This window comes from Delphinus delphis, chromosome 9 (genome assembly GCF_949987515.2).
Source record: "Delphinus delphis chromosome 9, mDelDel1.2, whole genome shotgun sequence".
In the NCBI taxonomy this organism is placed as follows: domain Eukaryota; kingdom Metazoa; phylum Chordata; class Mammalia; order Artiodactyla; family Delphinidae; genus Delphinus; species Delphinus delphis.
In genome coordinates, this window is record NC_082691.1 from 7916142 (window position 1) to 7937725 (window position 21584).

The following is a 21584-nucleotide window of genomic DNA, read 5'->3' on the forward strand; positions in this document are numbered from 1 at the left end:
AAAAGGACCTACTGATAAAACCAACAGCATGGATGAATCGCAAAATCAATAAGCTGAGTGAAAAAAGCCAGACACAGAATACGGTTGACCCCTGAACGTTGAGAATGGACTTGAGGACACAGCGGGGGAAGGGGAGGCTGGGATGTAGTGAGAGAGCAGCATTAACATACATACACTACCAAATGTGAAATGGATGGCTAGTGAGAAGCTGCCGCATAGCACAGGGAGATCGGCTTGATGCTCTGTGACCACCTAGAGGGGTGGGATAGGGAGGGTGGGAGGGAAGCTCAAGAAGGAGGGGATATGGAGATATACGTGTGCATATAGCTGATTCACTTTGTCGTACGGCAGAAACTAACTCAACATTGTGAAGCAATTATACTCCAATAAAGATGTATAAAAAGAAAAGAAGAACAACACAGGGGTTGAAAATTCACATACAACTTTTGACTCCCCAGAAATGTAATGACTAATAGACTACGGTTGACCAGAGGCCTTACTGATAACATAAACAGTTAATTAACACACATTATGTATGTTATATGTATTGTACACTGTAGTCTTAAAATAAATTAAGCCTCTGGCTTAATATAAAATCTTAAAATAAAATCTTATTAAGAAAAAAAATCTTATTAAGAAAACCGTAAGAAGAGATAATACATTTACAGCAGTGTACTGCATTTATCGATACCCTAAGTTTACGTTGCCTGTTTACAAGATGAATCATCTGTCTGTCAGTACCTACGTGATACTGGCTTATGCAATAAAAAACCCTGTAGATGTTTTACATATCACTAACACTAGACATCAAAAATAAAAAGATAATGTAGAAAAGAAATTCATATGTATTTACAGGTAGAATGATTCATGCATTGATAATGAAACAGCAGCAATATGATGGCTTCCCGGTCGCCCAGTGTAATCAACGTCAATTGCTTCATGGTAGCCTAGTCTATACACTAATGAATGAGTTGTTACCAAGCTTTTATGGCATACAGTAGTACAGTCATATTCATAATGCAGTATTGGAAATGTTGTTACATTTTTTAAAAAAGACCCTTACCTGTGATGATAGGCTGATACATAGTTTCTCTGATTATAAGAGAGAGAGGCATGCTGTATGGTAATGTAATTCTTTGAAAGCAATGTTATAAGACTGTAAGAAAACCAACACATCATTAATTTTGTATTCATTATCTCTCACCTTCTGCTTAGGTAAGGATAGCCTATCCACTTCATTACAAGTCTTGCACGTGATGTTCTACACGACGAATACTCAGGCGTTGATGATGATGACACAATAAGAGTCTCATATAGTTCTTGCTGTACAGTTCTTAGATGTTCACACAAAGACACACATACATAGTTAATAAACAGATAAGTTTATTAACTGTGTGATACGATGATGATTTACTATTCATTAAGTGGAAGTGGGTCATCATAAAGGTCTTCATCCTTGCCGTCTTCACGTCGAGTAGGCTGAGTGGGAGGAAGGAGAAGAGTGTTGGCCCTGCTGTCTCTAGGGGGCGGCAGAGGTTGAAAAGGTGGAGGATTTGGGAGCGGAGGCTGAGAGGCAGGTGTACTCGGTGTAGCTTCATGGAAATTCGTCGTCATTTCTGTCTGGCGTTTTTGCTTTTCCACTTCTCAAAAAATGCTTCTGGATAATATCAATCCTTCTTTCACCATTTGGTTTAGTTTCAGTGCCCATATCATAGAGGGTCCAGGCTGTAAAGTGTTGAAAGTGGTCCTGAGTAATCAGAGCCCTTCTGCCCTGTTGTCCAGCATCAACTTGTTTCCGGGCGCTGCTTCTTCCTCGTCTTCTTCCTCATCGTCTGGCCCAGGTTGGGAAGTGCTCTTCTCCATCTAGTCGTCTTCTGTCAATTCTTCTCACGTGGTGTCCATTAGCTCTTGAATATCTCTAGGATCTCTATCTTGAAACCCTCCACCTCCATATCCACAATCTCTTTCATGGTTTTTTTTTTGCCATATCCACAATCTCTTTCATGGTTTCCTTGATTGGCTCTGTCGTAAATCCTGTGAAGTCATGCACAACGTCTGAACGTGGTTTTCTCCAGCAGGAATTTATTGTTTTAGGCTTGATGGCTTTCATGGCTTTTTCTATAACAGTGATGGCATCTTCAGTAGTGTAATCCTTCCAGACTCTCACGACGTTCTTTCTGTTGGGTTTCTCTTCCATAGCTTGACAATCCTTTCCACAGAGTACCATGTATAATAAGCCTTAAGGGTCCTTATGACCTCCTGACCTATAGGCTGAATTAGAGACATTGTGTTTGGGGGCAAGTAGACCACTTTAATGTCTTTGGTGTTGAACTCATGGAGTTCTTGGTTGTCAGGGACATCGTCCTATATCAAAAGAACTTGAAAAAACGGTCCCTTACTGGCAAGGTACTTTGTGACTGCAGGGTCAAAGCATCGATGGAACCAATCCAGAAAAAGTGTTCCCACCGCCCAGGCCTTCTTGTTGTACAACCAAAAGCCTGGCAGCTGGTGTCTACCTTTTCCTTCAAGGCTCACGGGTTAGCAGATTTACAGACAAGGGCCGTCTGATCATACACCCAACCGCCTTTGCACAAAACAGTTGAGTTAGCCTATCCCTTCCTGCCTTAAACCCTGGTGGCTGGCTTCTCTTCCTTACTAATAAATGTTCTTTGTGGCATCTTTTTTTTCCAGAATAGGGCACTTTCATCTGCATGAAAAACCTGTTCAGGCAGATATCCTTTCTCCTCAGTGATTTTCTTAAAAGCATCTGGTAACTCATCTGCTGCCTCTTGCTGGCAGATAGATAATAGGTTTTCCCTATTATCTTGACATTTTTAAAGCCAAATTTCTTTCTAAAATTATCAAGCCATCCTTTGCTGACATTAAATTCTCCAGCATTAGATCTTTCACCCTCCTTTTGCTCTAAGTTTTCATATGACTTCGCTTTCTCTAGAACATATTAGAGTCTATAGGTATTTCAATAGCAATCCTGCACCCGCAGAAATGCTGCATTTTTCAGTACAAGATGAAAAGGTATTCCACAAAAAGTGTAAGCCTGCTGGAATAGCAGCAGTGAGAGCTTCACAATTTTTCTCCTCCTTCTTCCTTTTTTTTCTCCCCCACAATGGTCCTTACACTGGATTCATTTGTCTTGAAATGGTAGCAACTGCAGCTGCAGACATCAACCTACCGTACATATCAAGCAATTCAACCCTTTCTGTATGTCCAGCATCACGAGTGGCACTTCATGGGTCCCGTTGTGTTGTTTAAGGATTACGGCATTGCACTAAACATGATGAAAAACACAGGAGAACCCTGAGAGATCCCTTTTTACTGAGATATCCAATTTACTGGAGAGACACGCTGCTCAGGGGGAGCTAATGGGCGTCACAGGGAGTTTTAAGCAGATACAACACTTGAGCTCACATGAAAGCAACAGAAGGGGCTCCAAAGTATTACAGTAGTACAGTGTGTACTACAGTTAATTTTATTCAGCTTTGCTTTAATGCTGCATCTTCACATTTGTTTACGTTTCTCTTAACTGCAAACGGTGCCTTGTGTGCATACATTTTGTTAGACTTCAACAAAACTTTTGACAATAGAGTTGCTTATATTTCATGGTAGTAAATGATAAAATAGACTAGCATCTACAGATATTTTATGCATTCATGGCATACCTTTTTCTTAATTGATTTGTCTAGGCTACTTGGTTTGTCTGCAAGTTTTTACAAATTGTTGCAAATCTCAAAAAATTTTTCTGATGTATGTATTGAAAAAAATCTATGTAATATAAGTGGACCCACAAATTTCAAACCAGTGTTGTTCAAGGATCAAGTGTACTTCATACAGTATAATTCCTTTTGAAATTCTAGAAAATGCAAACTAGTCTATAGTGCTGTAGGGGTAGATCAGTAGTTGAGTGGGGCAAGGGGCAGAGAGCTGGGGTTTGCCAAGGAGCATGAGAAACCTTTCGGGGTGATAAAAACGTTTGCGTCTTGACTGTGGTGGTGATTCACGGGGCTTGTATTGTACACTTTGAACAGATGCAGTTTATTATATGTAAACAATACCTCAATCTAGTTGATAACACTTTTTTCCTTTTCTAAAACTTTTATTGGAGTATCGTTGACTCATAATGTTGTGTTAGTTTCAGGTGTACAGCAAAGTGAATCAGTTATACATATAGATAATACATTTTTTTTCATTGGCAAGAGACTTAAAACAGATACTTCACAAATGGCCAATCAATACATGAAAAAAAGCTCAATACCATTAAACAATAGAGAAAGGCAAATTTAAACCACATAAAACCATAAAAACGTGCATTTCATTTCATGTAAATTATACGTTAATTTTTTAAATGCAGATCTCAAAAAGAGAATTAAAAAAATTTTATTTTTAAATCAGAAACAAAGCACTCAGAAATTCCACTTGCAAATGCATAAAACCAGTGCTATAGGTTATTCATTGTTTGGAAGTATTCAAAATGTCCTTCAATAGGGAACTAGGTAAATGAATTATAATACAAACATAAAAGGAAATACTCCACTATGGAAAGAAAGAATGAGGAGATGTTAAATACTGACGTGAAATAGTTCCACAATGTATTATTACATATACTTTTTTTTTTTTTTTTTTTTTGTTCGGTACACGGGCTTCTCACTGTTGTGGCCTCTTCCGTTGCGGAGCACAGGCTCCGGACGCGCAGGCTCAGCGGCCATGGCTCACGGGCCCAGCCACTCCGCGGCATGTGGGATCTTCCTGGACTGGGGCACGAACCCTTGTCCCCCACATCGGCAGGCGGACTCTCAACCACTGCGCCACCAGGGAAGCCCTACATATACTTTTTAAGTGAAGAAAGAACACTGTGTATACTGAGAGTATTGGAAGAACCATTCCTGGAAGGAAAACCGCCTGACTGGGAGGACAGGGGTGGGACAGAGTTTCACTCTACACATTTTTAATCCTGTTTAGTTTATTTATTTATTTTTTTAATTTTAGACTGCGTCAGGTCTTTAGTTGCGTCAGGTGGGATCTTTGTTGTGGCATGCAGGATCTTTTGTTACGGCGCGGGCTTCTGTCTAGTTGTGACGCGTGGGTTTTCTCTCTGTAGCTGCGGTGCGCAGGCTCCAGAGCGCATGGGCTCTGTAGTTTGCGGCATGCGGGGCTCTCTAGTTGAGGCACGTGGGCTCAGTAGTTGTGGCTCGCGGGCTTAGTAGTTGTGGCTCGCGGGCTTAGTCGCCCTGTGGCATGTGGGATATTAGTTCCCCGACCAGGGATTGAGAACCCGTGTCCCCTGCATGGCAGGACGGATTCTTTGCCACTGGACCACGAGCAAAGTCCCTAATTCTATTTAATTTTGAACCACGTGAACTTATTTACTCCAAGTTTAAATTAAGTTCACTTAATAAGTAGACACAAACAGCCCACCAATCTTCATACCTAAGTGTATCAAAAGCCATTGCCTTTTGTCAAGGGTCCTTGGAACTCTCACCTCCTTCCAAGCCAAGCCAGTGAGCAGAGCTCACCCGCCCCCCTCCTTTCTCCTTCCCCCTCCCAGCTCCTTCTGATGCTTGGATCTGACACTTGTTCTCTCCCAGACCTTCTGGCTTCCATTTCCTCCAGTAGTTGCCCTGAAGGAGTAGCCCGGCCCCTCCCTCTGCCCTCCTTCCACAGATACCTTTCAGATCCCGGCACAGCAAAATCATCACTTGATGTCTGCCTATGAAATAAAGGGGGGGAAAAAGACATACGAGTGGGAAAACATTATTTTTCTGAATGTGAAGATTTAATATTATCAGCAGGTGGATAGAGTATTTTAAAGAGGTCAGTACTTCTTAAATATTCCTATAAATTTAATAAAATTTCAATCAAAACCCCACTCCAATCAGACTCTCGCCCCACCACTCTAGTGAAACTTCTTCCTGACAAGGACACCAGTGACATTCCGGTGGCAGATTCCACTGAGGAATCTGCAGCTTTGATGCAGCTGATTAAAGTCTCCTCTTTGAAGCCCCACTTGCCTCCAGGACAGTAGATCAGGCCACTCCTTCTCAGTCTCCTTGATTTCTTCCTCCTTATCTCCTGTGTCTTCACAATGGAGGCCCCAGGGCTACTTGCGGTTTATATTTTCTTGTAATCCCTTTATGACCTTATTCAATATCAAGACTTTAAGTAGCATCTGTATATGGATGTTTTTATCTCTTGCATGGACCTCCCTCCTGAAGCTCAAACTCATAAATCCAACTACTTCTCCAGTACCTAAAAGTATCTCAGACATATCAAGTCCCAAATCAGACTCTCAGATGTTCCCTTCTAAAACCCTCCTCCCATCTCAGTAAACACTACCATCAACCCCTTGCTGACCCTCGCCTTTCTCTCACACCCAGATTCATCATTATTTTGTGCCAGCTCTTACTGCCTGCCCCTCCTCCGTGCACTCAGGGGCTCCCTTCTCAGGGAGCACACCGCGCCCCCCACCCCCACCCCGGTCACCACCACCATCTCATTTCAAATCCATGGATCTTCCTGCTACTTCCTTCCTTCCTTCATTGTTCTGCACAGCACTTACCCTAGAATGCCTATGTTTACTGGCAGTCTTCCACCCACTGCAATATGTGCTGAGCCCGGTCCTAACAATTGGAAGATTGAGCAGTAAGCGGTGCCCAGCACACAGCAGGCTCTCAAATAATGCATGCACGCAAGTATGGTGACCGAGGAGTTTACTACACAAACCAGACAACTTCACATTTAATTGGGGCTAGCTGAAGGCCATCTTCCACTCACTTTTCTCCTTAACCCCAAACAAGTGTGGAAACAAGGGCAAAGATCAAGTCTTCCTACCTCCGTGTCCCACATCTGGTGAAGAAGTGACAGATCAATGGGCTGTCTTGGGAGGTGACCAGAGCACATTCTGGTTACCGCTGGAGAGAAAGAACTTGGCGATTCTGTAAACGGCCTTGGAGAAGGCACAGCCTGCTGGAGCTGGTCCTGGGTTAACCCAACAGTCTGTTTGGTTAGCAGTGGCATAATTCCCTGCCTCGGGGTCAAGTAACATTTCCTAGCTGGAATTCTATGCCCAGGAATGCCTGCAGGGGCTACGAGCAGCTGGAACTTGACATGAAGCAGAGGATCTGCTTTTTCCAGAATATTTTATACCCCTGGAGGCCCCCTTAGGTTCAGGAGAAGGTACTCACTGACCAGATTGGTGCATGAAAGCTGATGCCACAGCTTACTTACTCCTTATCTTACTCCTTATCTAGAACTTGAGGTCATTAGGCGTCCTAAGGCTTGGTAAAAGTGTCCCATCCAGTAAACACACTGTCAGCTGACCTGTGGGAGGGCTTGCAGTGTGGGAACTGCCCCGACTAGATGACAAGGACCTGGTGAGAGCTTCTGCAGAGGTGTTTGTTTCCTTCAGAAGATGTGGATCTCTTTAAGGTAGTTCCAGCCTTGGTCAAATAACAGTCGGTTTAGAGGGACTGTGCATGGGGGTGACCAGGATACTAAGGAGGGAAGAAAGCAGGGCACAACCTTTAAAAGGATGACAAAGCCATTAAAGACATGACACAAACTGGTTAAAACCAACTAGGTCCAAGACGCTGGAAGATTCGACTTCCAGTAGACCTTGAGCCTCATTATACAGTCATTGTAATACATTAGCATCTAAAAGACACACCCACAGGTGCCATGACAGTTCCAGGGAAGACGGTGAAAGGCCAAAATGTGGGCAATGGCCCAATTCCTGGAAATCCCCACCTTTTCTCCAAGATAGCTGTAATAACCCTCCCTCCTGTTAGCCTATGAATTACCCAGCCCATCAAAAGTAACCACATCCACGCCTCCTGCTTTTCGCCTTTGGAGACAGACCATGTTCTGTGTATGGACCGTGCATCCCCCAGGGCCGCCTCTCGCCTTCTGGGCAGGCCCACACCCTGTCTGTGGAGCGAGTATCCCTCTAAATAGATCTATTTTCACTTTACTAGGGTCTCCCTTTCGAATTCTTTCCCGCGCAAAGCCAGGGACCCTCACTTGGCGCCCGTCGCAGAGACCTGGTACAGGAACATTCTCTTGAGCCCCATTTTCTCCTGCAACACTACCACGTGGCACTTCCCTTGATAGGACTACGTCCAAAGGACCAGGTCTGTCCCATCACACCTCTAGGAGGAGGAGTTGAATTTGCTCCACCCGGCGGGGCTGGACGCTCGGCGCTGCTCCTCCCTTCCCAGCCGCCGGCAGAGCGAGCCCAGCCAGCTTCCCCAGACCTCGGCGGGTCCGGGCGGGCGTCGGGTGTCTCTGTGGCAGATGCCGGGCACAGACATCGCGGGAGACCTCGCTCACTGTTTGTTTGTTTGTTCGTTTTTTCTTTTTTTAACATCTTTATTGGAGTATAATTGCTTTACAATGGTGTGTTAGTTTCTGCTTTATAACAAAGTGAATCAGTTATACATATACATATGTACCCATATCCCCTCCCTCTTGCATCTCCCTCCCACCCTCCCTATCCCACCCCTCTAGGTGGTCACAAAGCACCCAGCTGATCTCCCTGTGCTATGCGGCTGCTTCCCACTAGCTATCTAGTTTATGTTTGGTAGTGTTTGAAAAACAAACTTGAGGAACTCCGCAAATCTCAGAAAAGAAGGGATAACAAAAGCAGCCAATATTGCCCTCCCTCGTCCTGCTGAAATCATGGAAAACCCAATTCTCCCACTAGGCCTGCTTCCAATCCCTCATTTAAAAGTTAAATAATTTTTTTAAAAGCACACAAAAGTTTGGATAAGGTGGGGGGAGATGGCAATATAGTAAAAACACGCAGTTACAATGAAATCTTTACCCGCAAAATCACAATACAGGGTCAGACCATCATCTCCGGTCAAATCAAAGAGCGCCGCACGGGCAGCACATCCCAAAGCGGCCCAGACGCAGGGCCGGGAGAAGCCGGAACAACTCCAAGGGCGACCCGCCCCGCCGCGCGCTGCCGAGCTCCGCGCGGCCTCCCCTCCCCGAGCCAGACCGCCGCTGGGTGGCCGCGCGGGTCTGCAGTCGGACGGCCCTCGGCGCCGCCACCGCGAAGGGGGAAGCGGGCCGCAGGGCACCCGGGAAGGGAGGCGAGGGGAGCCGCTGCGCGGCGCGGGCGCCGGTGCACCTGCACGGCCGGCTGAGCGCACGGCGGGCGCTAGCTCGGAGGGTCATTGCCCGTTTCCCCCTGCACCTGCCGCAACCAATAGCAGTTCTTCGGAAGGCAAGGAACACCACTGGTCCTCCAAGTTCATAATTAGAAATCTCAGGGGAAAAAAATCATTGTTGCTAACGTGTGCCGTGGGGAGGCTGAAGGGGTCTTTTTTTTTTTTAACTTTTAATGACGAATTCTATGTTTAGATTGTTTATATGACCGTGAAGACTAGCTGAAGGATAAATCTAATGGGCTGCGCGCTCCACCGACTGGGCTCAGAGCTGAGCCCATTAACTGTGTTTGTTTACTGCTCTGTCTGCATATGCGGAAGGCTTAGAAAATCTCCAGGGAAATGAAAGAACGTTATATATACAACCCATAGCTCACATGCACACAGTGTATCTTTTGTCATTTGCTATCTGCTAGGTGCCTTACCTGCATTAATTCAAGTCATAATAATCCTATGTGGCAAGCATTAATGACAATTTACAGAGACAAAAACTAAGGATTTTGGTTGGAAAGACTGAATAAATAAAACATGCTCAAAGTCACATTTAGTTAATGGCAACTTTTAGATCGCTGTTCATTTGGTTACTTCACACCCACCCCCCCGGCCAGTATATATATTTGTGTGTGTGTAAGTGCGTGTATAATATATATTATACAAAACACACATGTATAATATATATGTATGAATACTTATGTATCAAATGTAAAATAAATCATTTAATATAAATGATTCATAAAATATATCATTTAAATATTTAACTAGGGGTTTAAGTCCTTCTTGTATAAATTAAGTAATGCCAGGGTATAACGGAGTAAGAAACAACCTGCACATCCAGGTAGCCGAACGAAGGTGAGTGTCTCTTCCACTCTTCCTGTCCATCGTGTAGACGCGACCAGCTGAAGTGTCTGCTCCCTGCCGGCAACCTTTCTCCAGGCCCAGCCCGAGAAGCAAGCCACTCTCTGGACCATTACCAATCAAGGTAGAGGAAAGGGTGTCATGGGGAAGTGTACCCCACTTTTGAGAGTCTGCCCAGAAGGAACATGAATCCCTCCATTAACATGTTATACAAGTCGAAGGCTGATTTCCAGGGGACCAGAAAGTACCATCCTCCCATGGAGGTGAGGGCAGGCAGACCCTGCGGGACACACTACTTTTCTCCACTGGGCTACAATGAACTGGTCTCCAGTGAGACTACTGAAGAGGAGAGGCAGCAGTGCCCTTGCCAAATGATCTCAGCATGTGACAAAACTAAATGCCACCCTCAGAACAACTCACCAGTCTCCAGTGACACAACAGTAACTTCCCTGAATGCAGGCATTGAGGATTCTAGTTACGTCTGACATTTATTTTTATAGTGGAAGAGTAAAACATCCTATTATTTTGGTGGCATTGAAAAATCAGTGAAATTGGTGAAAACTAAAGAATAGAAAGGTTCCTATTCGTACATGCACGCAAACACACACACACACACACACACACACACACACCCCTAGTTAGTCTAACTAATCTTTTACAGGCTGATTGTAAGTTCTATGAGGGCAGGAACTGGTAGCTGACCTCTGTCTCCCAGCCACTTTGTACTCAGTAAGTGAGTACTTAGTAAATGCCACTTATTCCAATTCTGAAGATTAATAAAATTGCTAACAACCCTGAAAAGTTCTATGTGGTTTATTTTATTAACAAGGTGTTTTTTATTATTCCTTTCTCTCTCCCTGAAACAATTCTTTTGGACAAGGTGCTTACCTGTCACCTATAAAATGGCAGGGCCGTATCTCCAAGGTCCCTCTCACCTCTAAGCTTCAACCTCAGGCTTTCTTGTGGCTCAGTTCTACGAAATTAACACGTGCAAGAATTTCTGATTTTCCATTCAATTGCAGAAACAGAAAAGCAATTTACCTTGGATTGCTCTAGCCCTGTTAATCATTTTTAACCTACAATATTCTCCCCCTTGCAGACCCTCTAGATCTACCATCACCTAAAATGCCACTTTGAATCTAACTTCTGGGGACTTTCTCAAAAGTGATCTGCTCCCTTTCATAGTACTTCTCTTGCTTAAAGACAGTCTAAAGAAAGTAGTTTTCCTGGCCCTTTTGAACTCTTCGTACACAGTGTCCATTTGTTTGGGGTGGGGGGTGAAATCTCAACTAAAACATGAGAGAACACTTTAAGACTTTCAAAAAATTTCTCTGCATCTATATTCTTTGTGAAGAAAAATAAACTGATACCATTCTCTCTCTTCAGTCTCTTTAGTTGTTTCCTAAGAAAGCACGCATTCTATCATTTGTTACAGTTTACTATGGACAAATCGGTCAGACAAAACTTGTTGACCTCCTAATGCTCCACCTCCTTCCCTGGGCTTCCTCCGTCGCCAGCTCAGGGTCTGTTCATGCTCATCACACACACGTCCCATAACCGAGAGGTAGAGCCTTCTCTCTCGGCTCTACAACAGGGCTGCATTTCCCCCCAGCAGTTTTTAATTGGTTAAATTCAATCCTATGCCTCAAGAATGTCAACCAGAATAATGATAGGGTATCATCATGAGCTGTGATAAACATCTGTCCTTTTACATTATTCCATATTTGAAATATACTAATTTAAAATAAGGTCTATCACGGTATTCAATGCATTATGACCTCTGGACCAAAATCTCTCAACAAATAGATATGCACACGCAGGCCATGAGCCAGAATGAGTTGGATAGAGAAAGGAAGGGAGAGGTGAGAGGAAACCACACCTAAAAAGTGGCAGTAGTACTATTTAATCAGTGCTGCATAGGCTAATGCCTATAGTAGCCACGCAGGCCCCATGAACTGGTGGGTCAGGCTTGGTGCTGTCGGCGTGAGCTGAAGACCCAGTGTCCTTTCCGAAGGGGACAGTGATCACCCCGCCAAGTGCCAGCTTGCATGAAAGCACACCCAATTGGCGAGCACTTTCCATTTTTCAAAAGAAACACAAAATTCACATTTTATATATGAAATCTCCTGATTTTTAAATGCTGCTATTAACTCAATTAGAAGAAATATTAAATAAGCCCCACAAAACCACATCTGTATCCTGAACTTGGTCTGCCGGCCACCAGTTGAAACCTCCAGGCTAGTGTTTCTAGTTATAACTATTCCCTGAGACAAGTGGTGACACCTTGGACAAAATATTTAGTGTCAGTTGTAAACCCTTAACATGGGTAAGGCATTGTACAGAGTCCAGAAACCTCCTACAGGATCCCTGTGCAAAGTAATTAACAAACATCTCAACAACGCCAGAAACTGGCATTCAAAACGCGATCCTGCTTTTTGAGCATTACGTAACCCTCAACCCTAGAGATAAGGAAGAATACTAATAACATATACTACTACTAAGAATACTAATGACAAACGAAAGCCTCAGCACTTTGGTGTCAGCGTACGATCCCTGAAAAAGAAGCTGCTGTTTTCTGTTCTGCCAGAGATAGGTCTCAACTCAGAGTCAAACGCAAATAACTCGACTCAAAGGGAGAGGAAACCTGGAAAGCCTGCCACCAGCACCGCCCAGGAACCTCGACAGGCTTTCTGAGGCCACTGACTCCTACGTCTCAGAAGCAGGTAATGCCTGCTCACAGCGTAAAATTGTAAGTGTGTAAAAGGACAGACATTTGAAAGACAAGTCTTCTTCTAATTCCTGACCCCCAGCTACCTAGCTCTCCTCCCCAGTGACAATTCTTGTGTCTTCTTAAAATATATCTTTAGAAGAGCTGTTGAGTGCGTGTACATTGAAATGGGAACCTGTTTTAGACATGCATGTTCTTAGAGAATTTTAGGATTGGAAGGGATCTGGTTCAGCCCTTAACTCACAGCTTCCCTTCGCACTCTTTCTGCATACAAACCTCTCTATGGATGGAGAAACACTTTCCACTTGGAGGCAGCTCGTCCCACTTTTAGATAACGCCAGTAGTTTACAAAAGACATTTTTAAAAATTCTGAAATCTGCCACTCTGGTGTTTCTTCCTCTTCAATTCCTGCTTTGACCTCAAAGGCCAGAGAAAACAGGTGGTCAAATGCCTTTTGCCTAAAATGGAACTTAAAATATTTGAAGCCCTCCCACTGTCACCCTGCCAAATAACCCCGGCTTCTCCTCCCCTTCCACAGGGTGTGTGGTTTCAGGGGATTCACTGCCATGTTCCTTCCAGAAAGGATTAAAGTCTTATTTAAAATACTCAGAAGCTTCTTCAAAGAGGAGAACTGCTCATTAGAGGAGGGGAAAAAATTTCCGATTTGCGGCTAGCAAAGTAATGAACAGCCTGTGTTATGAAAATGGATGGACCACAGAAGATTTAATACGGGATGCACTACAGTCTCAGTGCATACTTGGTGTGCACGGATGCTTTATGTAGGAATTTGGGGGCCAAGTAGAAATTTTGGTTGTACCTCCTCTAAAAAGTTTCCAAGATATTCTGAACTAGAATTTGGGGGCCTCAAGTCTCCATGTGTCTCAGGTCTGGAAGAGTGGCAGTATGAGAGTGACGAAGGACGTGGCCAGGGTTTGAGTTCAAGGCTGGCCTCATGACTAGCAAGGATGCTTTGGGACTTTGGGCAAGTTATTTACTTAACCTTTCCCAGCCACAGCATCATCTTGCTATAAAAGGCAGACAAAAGCGTAACCTAGCTCATGGGTGGTCAGATAAGCTAATTTCTGATCGGTACTTAATACCGTGGCGTCAAGGCTGCTCCTGCTATGCCTGGGGTGGTGGTAGGGGCAGCTTTTGCTCGGGATATGGCCCAGGATGTGACGTGGGATCACTTTTTGCAGAGGCTGGGTGCTCAAGCACCCTGTCTACAGGGCCCAGTCTGGGCAAAGCTCCGTTCTCTCAAGAGGATGTCCTTTCTGTTAGCTCAGCCACACAGGTTTTTTTCTTAACAAGTAACACATTCATGAGTACACTCCACTCCACGTACCTGTCAAAGAGCATAAAGTCATCCTGAATGTCACCCCTCACATCACAAGCTCAGAGGAGAAACGGAACCTTCACATACATGTCCCAGGAGGCTGCTGAGCCTCCCCATTCCTCTCCAGTCACTGGGACCAACCCCGTATGGGTTCGTGTGCCTGAAGTGGCACCCTGCCTCTTCAAGTAATTGTTCTCACAGAGCTCTGCTTCTTGAGATGCCATCAGGTCGTACGGAAGGATGCACTATGAAGGTTGTTGCTCTCTCCTTTAGGGAGAGTCATGGGAGAAACCCCTGTGCGGTCTTAAGTATTTGATGTAGCTTGAATAGCTTGGTGTTTTAATGAAAAGTATTCACGTGCTACCACACAAATGTTTCCTTGACAATGGCTTAGGGCCCAGTCTGTGGCCCTTGTGGAGTAAACGCACAGAATTTCTGTGAGCAGATCCGCTACGAGACGCACCCTTGGCTGCATTCTGTGCCCCCACTGCTGTGTGCCTCGGTGTCCTTCTCTAGCAGGTTGTCCTTTCCTGAGGTTGTTTCTTTACAAACCACTTTAAGTCCTCGTTTGGAGCGTGTGGAGCGGACCGAAGCCACAGACTGCAGAACGTACACAGCCCTCTTCATCCAGGGGCTGGATGAGTTCAGCAGGCTCAGTGGTCGTCCTGATTCATTAAAACAAAGAAACAAACACAGATGACTCCAAACTTAACAGAAGTCTCAGGTTCCATGGACTTGCTGCCTGGGAAGGAAAGATGCAAAGTTCTGCTCCTTCCACCGTAGGAAAGGTCCTGCTTTAACTCCACTTACTGTAGGTTTGTGATTCCTGCTTAAACAGCAGGGAGACCAGAGCTGAACCGCCTGAATGTCACGGTGGACCTGGTGAGGAGAGGGAATCTGGCTGTAGACAGGCGGAAGACATCTGTCCTGCGGACTTTGCTGAAGGAATTTAGCTTAAAAAGTTCCTGCAGGGGCTTCCCTGGTGGCGCAGTGGTTGAGAGTCCGCCTGCCGATGCAGGGGACACGGGTTCGTGCCCCAGTCCGGGAGGATCCCACATGCCGCGGAGCGGCTGGGCCCGTGAGCCATGGCCGCTGAGCCTGCGCGTCTGAAGCCTGTGCTCCGCGACGGGAGAGGCCACAGCAGTGAGAGGCCCGCGTACGGCAAAAAAAAAAAAAAAAAAAAAAAAAAAAATTCCTGCAGCCTGAGAAAGCCAAATTTCTTCTAGCCGAGTCCTTAGTGGTCTCCCTGGCTTTCCTCCTGCCTGAGTTACAGCGTGGTTGTCTCTGGGCAGAGGGGCACCTAGCTAGTGTTTGTGCTGAGCCTTGATTCTCAGCGCTTGACTTTTTGAAGTGATTTACTGCATGCATTTGCTTTTCAGGTACTCCTGGCACATGAAATGCTGCGGGCTCCTTCGGTGCCCATGCACTCGTTCAACACACATTTTTCCAAGGCTAGTCTCTGTGTCAGGAGTTGGGTGCCCTTATTTCAGATGACTTCGAGGGTGCCTGACGGGATCCGAAGGACCCTCGGACTTGAGAGCGCATCTCAAGAGGCCAGGCACCCACCGCATCCACGCGGGCGCGGCTAACTGCCTTCTTGGAGGCCAGGCCGCCGCTGACCCCCCACTGGGATGCCGGGGTGCTCAGAGGAGTTGGGGGCCAGAATAAATCGGTGGTTTCCCCCTAAGTACCATCATCCGGCCTTGGCCTAAGGCTCGGCCAGTTTGCCCGGATCTAGAACAAGTTTGCTCGGCAAGTTGAAGGGAGGAAGAAGGGAAACGGGAACCCTGGCATAAAAGTGGCTCGCAGTAGGCTGGGTCAACGAGACAGCAGGCAAGTCCGCGGGGACGCGTCCCGAGGGACAGCGCGAGGAACGCCCGGCTCGGCAATGAACTCCCGAGGCCTCGCTCGGCTCCGCACGCCCCCTCCCCGGGCACCCGGTTCCCGGGGCCGCCGCTGTCCGCCTCCCCCTGTCCTGCCGGCCGACGCTCCTCCCGCCGGTTCCTCCTCCGCTAGGCGCGCCGTCCGCCCCTCCTCCCGGTCCCTCCTCCTTCGGCTCGGCCTCCCAGCGCCCCCGCCCCCGCCCCAGAGAGCTAGACATCCTGGCGGCCGGCGCAGCGCGCAGCCTCCGCCCCGGCTCGGTGCGCACGCCCGCGGCCCCGCGTTAGCCCCGTCCGCCCCGCGCCGCCGAGTCCCGCGCCCCCTGCACGGCCGCCGCTGCGTCCCGACCGAGTGCGGAGCCCGGCGCGATGCGACGCTCCGAAGCGGGCCGCGCCGTGCTCCTGGCGCTGCTGGCCGCGCACTTCCAGGCGAGTCCGGCGCTGGAGGAGAAGAAAGGTAAGGCTGCCCGCGCCGCCGTCCTTCCCGTCCTGGGCGGCCGCGCTTCTGCCGGGCCGCCGAGGAACGCGCGCCTCGGTTCCGGGCGGCGGGGCACCTCGGGCGCGAGGCGCGGCGGGCCGAGGAGCCCGGAGCGTGGCTTTCCCGTCCGCTCTCCTGTCCTCCGCCGGGTGGAAGCCCCGGCGAGCGCTTGGTGCGGGGCGGGTGCGTCCCGGCACGTGCGTCAGCAGTCAGCCCGGGCCCGGGGGCCGAGGAGAGGCGCGGGGTTCATCCCGCCCCCTCGGACCTCCGGAACGGGAGCGGCCCTCCGCACCCGCGCCCCGCCCCCGGGCCGGCTCTCCGACCCAGCGAGCCCTCCTCCCGGCGCACCCTTGACCCTGAGAGCTCGTCCCGGACACCAGCCACCTGTGCTGCGCGGCTGGGAGGGCCGCCCCTCCCTTCGGCACGGCCCGTCCGCGGCCCCCCTGCCGCCGCGAGCTGCCCCCGGCAGTCCGCGCCCTCCCAGACGGTGGGCTCTCGTGAGTGGTGGCTTCCCGGGACTCCCGAGACTCGCCCCCACCTGCAGCCTTTGGGCCGCGTGTCCGCGCTGCGCGGTGGAGTGGACAGAGCGGTGGGACCGGCCTCGGCGCGACAGCCGGGTCCTGGTGCGAACGCCCCAGGGGCGGAACCCTTCCTGGCCGGGGCCCCGCGGTTTCAAAACAGGACTCACAGCAAGCTTTCCTCCTCAAAATCCAGAGATTTTTCTCTTTGGGATGTGTCTTCTAGCTTTTTGAAGAATTTGACATTAGGCCAACCAAAATATTAAACTTAACTAAAAAAAAAAAAAAAAAGGATTGATGTCCATGGTTCATGTGTGCCCTGCCCAGACCCAACATGAGCGAGTCTGGCTTCGTGACTACCGACCATAAAGTCGCTTGACGCGAGAAACATGCCTCAGAAGGTTTAATTGCACAATTTCAAGATCGAGCAGCCCGGGTTCCGAGAGTCAGGTCTGTACTTGCTGTTGATGTCATTGGCACAGGGAGTTGGGTTTGGGGCTGAGCGCCTTTGCTGTGGGAGCGCTAAGGCATAAAGCAGTGGTTCCCAAACTTGGTTGCAAATTAGAATCACTTGGACTTGAAAACAAAACACAACAAATGATGTGTGGCTCCCACCCGCAGACTTTCTCATTTCTCTGGGCTGGGGTGAGATCTGGCATCTGTATTTTAAAAAGCTCCTCCGGTGCTTTTGTTGGGCAGCTGGGTTTGGCAATCACTGGCAGTGGAGGTGGAATCTCTGGAGAGATTACCTGCCCATTTACAAAGCTCTTTTGGAACATCTGGAGTTTTAACAGTCTTGCAAAAATATGGGAACGAGGACGTGGGGGTGATTTCAGTAATAAGGGATTAGTCTTTTCACTGACGGGCTCCCCTACTCCATGCTGTGAACCCGGGAGGCTGTGGTCCTGCGCCTGAATCAGTTGACAATAGGGTTCTTCTAGGCAGGTGGCAAGGGGACCCCATCCTTATTTTAAGTGAAACTCTTGGAGTGCCTCCAAAGCATCGCTTTTCTCACTCCAGAAATGTTCCCAGCTCCTTGCCGTTAGCCCTTTGAACACTACTGTTAGTGCTTGGCGATTTGTTTCTAAGAAATATATAAATACCACTTAATTTGCCTGTTACTCCCGTGTTTGTTGAAAACAGAATCCTCCTGGATAGAATAGTGAGAGTAGGTGGGCCAATGTCATTGGGTTAAAGTAACATAAAAAGACCAAAGTGTAAGGGGCAGATTATTAACAAAAAGTGTGAAAGACCCATATCAATCAAATTTGGTCAGTTCTGTTCTAGAACATTTACTCATTTTAGAGAGATTTGTTTGGTTCTAAGATATGGTGTGTTTTGTTCTTCCTGCACTTGGTCCTGTCAGACACCGTTTTAAGTGTCCTCTTAATCCTTACATCGACCACACGAGGTGGGTCCTCTCATTATATATGGGGAAACTGAGGTACAGAGAAGCGACTTTCCCACAGCCAGCAAGAGGCAGGATTCAAACTCAGGGCTTCCCCCAGCCCCTGCCTGTGCTGTCCTGTGTGAGTTCTGGTTTCAAGGGAGCCCTGTTGGTGTGTGTGATGTAGGAAGCTGGCAGGGGAGGAAGAGGACCGGGGATGGGGAACCCACCTGGCGCGTGGTCTGGATTCCTGCTGCCCGTCCTCAGGAGACACCTTTTGTGGAGGAGCTCGATCACCAAGTGAGCAGTGACCGTGGAGATTGCTGGACGGATGTTGAGCAAGCCCCTTGCTCTTGCAAAACGGAAAGGTGAAGGCGCTACTCCGGAAGTGATCCTGGGTGGTATTCCCAGCCAAGCCAGCCTGCCTGGCCCCTCCTCTGAGGACATCCTTGGTTCAGTAGGTCTGGGCTGTATTGAAGAGGACAAACTCAGGGATTCCAAATTGTATCCAGAGTGAACCCTCCTTCCTCTAAGGAGACCAGAGGACTGCCACTCAGTACTGGCCTGGAGGCCAGGAGCCTGTGTCCTTATTCCCACTCTGTGTGAAGGTGGACATGTCCCTTGCCAGCTCCAGGTCCTTGAGCCCTCATTGCTCAATTCAACAAATATTTATGGAGTGCACAGAATGTGCCAGGGACTCCCGAGACTCCTGGGCAGGGGTAATCTTAATGGTTTCTGTTGTTGCTTCCAGAGTGGTTCTTTGGGCCACTAATTAAGTATTAGTGGATTGCTTTTCAGATCTGAAAAGGAGACCAGTGTCTGTGTGTCTGTCATCTGTCCACACCCGGGTAGCTAGCAGCAACAGGCTGATAGCTCCCATCGGCTTTGGACTGCCATTTCAGACTTCATATGTTTAGTTTTATAGTCCATAGATTTTCAGAAACTTATTCTGAAGTTTGAAGAAGGCGGTTGCCAGAATCCATTGTGCTGTGTAATTAGACTTGGTCCATGGGATGGCACTAACATGTTTTAAAGTGCTTTTAGAGGTAGTGTCAGTAAAGAGGAAGAATTCTGCCCTGTTTGAAAAGAAAATACTCTTTGTTTTTCCGTTGATCAAAGCTCCAGGACCAGCAGCTAGTGTCTGAAACTTTCTTGACAGGAGTGGCAAGCCAGCTCTAACATTAAATTGATGATCATGGTGTTTAAGAGAAGATAGCCCCATGCCGGTGCCCCAAGCGCTGATACGGGGGCAGGATCAGAGTGTTGCGGACACACGGCTTGTTGAAGGACACCTAAGAAATCGGCTGGCACTCGCCCTGTGGCTTGCTGTGAAAGTTGTGCTTGTGTGTGTGTTTGTGTTTTCATTTGGACTCAGTATAGTAGAAACGGGCTTATGGTTTTACCAACAGAGGTATGTTTTGAGAAAAGGTCCAAGTTCTAGAACATGGCTCACCCATGTGTTGTTTCCTTGTGGACACAATTGAAAAATTATATTATGCCCCTCAGATTTCTGCTGAACAAATCCCATTTTTGTTTTCTTCTGTCACTTGTGGACATTCAAAATTATGATAAGAAACATTTTTGGTCTCAGTTAATTATTACTGGCTTATTTCTGAACCATCCACACACATGGAACAGAACTTACATCTTAGCTTATTCTCGTAGGTCATTCCCGTTTGCATCAGAGCTTCTGCCCATACCTTCTTTTTCATCTCCCTTCTAAAAGCTTGTCTTTTCTGAGAAAATTCCAACAGTCATCTCTTTGCACAGCATCTAAGGATAGTCTGCCATCCAGCCCATGGGCGTAAGCAGGTGAGCTTGAATTCGGGCAAGGATCCAGGCTTTGAGACTTATGCCAAATAACCGGTTTGACGGAAATTTTCACATTTTCAGAGTCATCAGGTCCAGCTTCCTTGCAACAGGTTTAGATAGAAACACTCGATTCAGTTGTCTAGAAAGTTCCCTGAGCCAGCTGGGGCAGGAGGGGTAGCTGGGGCCGGCGAGCAGTGGTGGCTTGTTTTCTTAGCCTCATTAGAAGCTAAGAACTGGATTTGACATTTTAATCTCCGAAGACGCCGAAGTATAGGATCAAATGTCTGACCCTGCTGACTGAGCATCTGTGAGTTGCATATGCTTAAAGTAAACTTTACTCCTACCAAATTTCAGCAGCTTTTGCTTAAGAAAGTCGTCTGTGAAAGCTTGAGTGTGGGGTAGAGTTTCCTTCTCTGCCCCACATTATATCCCATTTTGGTGGGTTCTCATGGAAAAACCCAGAGTCCAAGTATCTTTTCTGGCTCTATCTGGAACTCGTCATTATCAAGAGTCTCAAATTGCAATTGAGTGGACTCAGGGTTAGGTGAGAATGCCTTGTACACAGTTCTTGTTATAGCCACAATTGCACCTGTTACTAGGGGGCCAGCAAACATGGCCTTGATTTAGTTCATTTAATTGCGTTTATTTAATTATTATTACATAAGTTAACCACTGTTGTTCTTCCTTCGAATAAAAGGATGAGTATTGCTGTGTATTACAGCCTTGGCTTTTATTTGCTTTTTTTCTTTATGTTCGAGCCATGGTGACAGTTTGTGCTGCTCCATCCCCATTTTGAACTCTAGGAATGAATCTGACTGGATACTTGCCCTTAAGTGTCTAGACGTCAAGTATGGGAAGAGAGATCTATAGATACCAAGTGTGAAGATGTCACAGAAGCGATGATAGAATTCCATGCAGGATAAAGAAGTCTTCTGGTATTTAGTCCTTGCTTTGAATTCTACCTGGAGAGGGGGCCAGGTATAGCCCCAAATGGAAGGGATTACTCATTTGAGCCTGCAAAGAGCTATGGGTATTTCCCCAGAGACTATGATGTATGATGTGAAGGGCATTCCGAGAGAAGTGCCAAGAGTGGCAAAGTCCTGAAGAGCCCTGGTGATTCAGCGTGATGGGAGGGGAAGGGAGCGCTGCCGAGCCTCCAGTTCGCGGGGAGCTATGTGTGAAGGGAGGGGCACCGTGGAGTTCGAAGCTAGGAACGGGCATGACGTGTTTGGTGTTTCGGAAAAATGACTCTAGCAGGATTGTGGGGGATGGATTATAGGGGCAACGGTAGCACTAGGGAGATGGGTGACTCCTGCAGGTGAAATGATGTCGCAGGACCAGTGAGGTTGCAGAACAAGAGACTCGGGCAGATCTGGAGGTAGAACTGATGGATAACTGTGTGTAACGA

At 47.3% G+C, this 21584-nt stretch overlaps 1 protein-coding gene across 3 annotated transcripts in view; it reads left to right on the plus strand.

The window, feature by feature from the left end:
• The first annotated feature begins 16215 nt into the window (after positions 1-16215).
• EGFR (epidermal growth factor receptor) overlaps positions 16216-21584 on the plus strand; it is a 190633-nt gene continuing 185264 nt past the window's right edge. For 2 of the 3 annotated variants that reach the window (XM_060020115.1, XM_060020116.1), the window contains exon 1: positions 16216-16438. In XM_060020115.1, coding sequence (XP_059876098.1) covers positions 16351-16438 — 88 coding nt within the window. In that variant the 5' untranslated portion in view covers positions 16216-16350. Of the gene's footprint in view, positions 17428-21584 lie in introns of all 3 variants that reach the window. The other variant, XM_060020118.1, reaches the window with a different exon arrangement.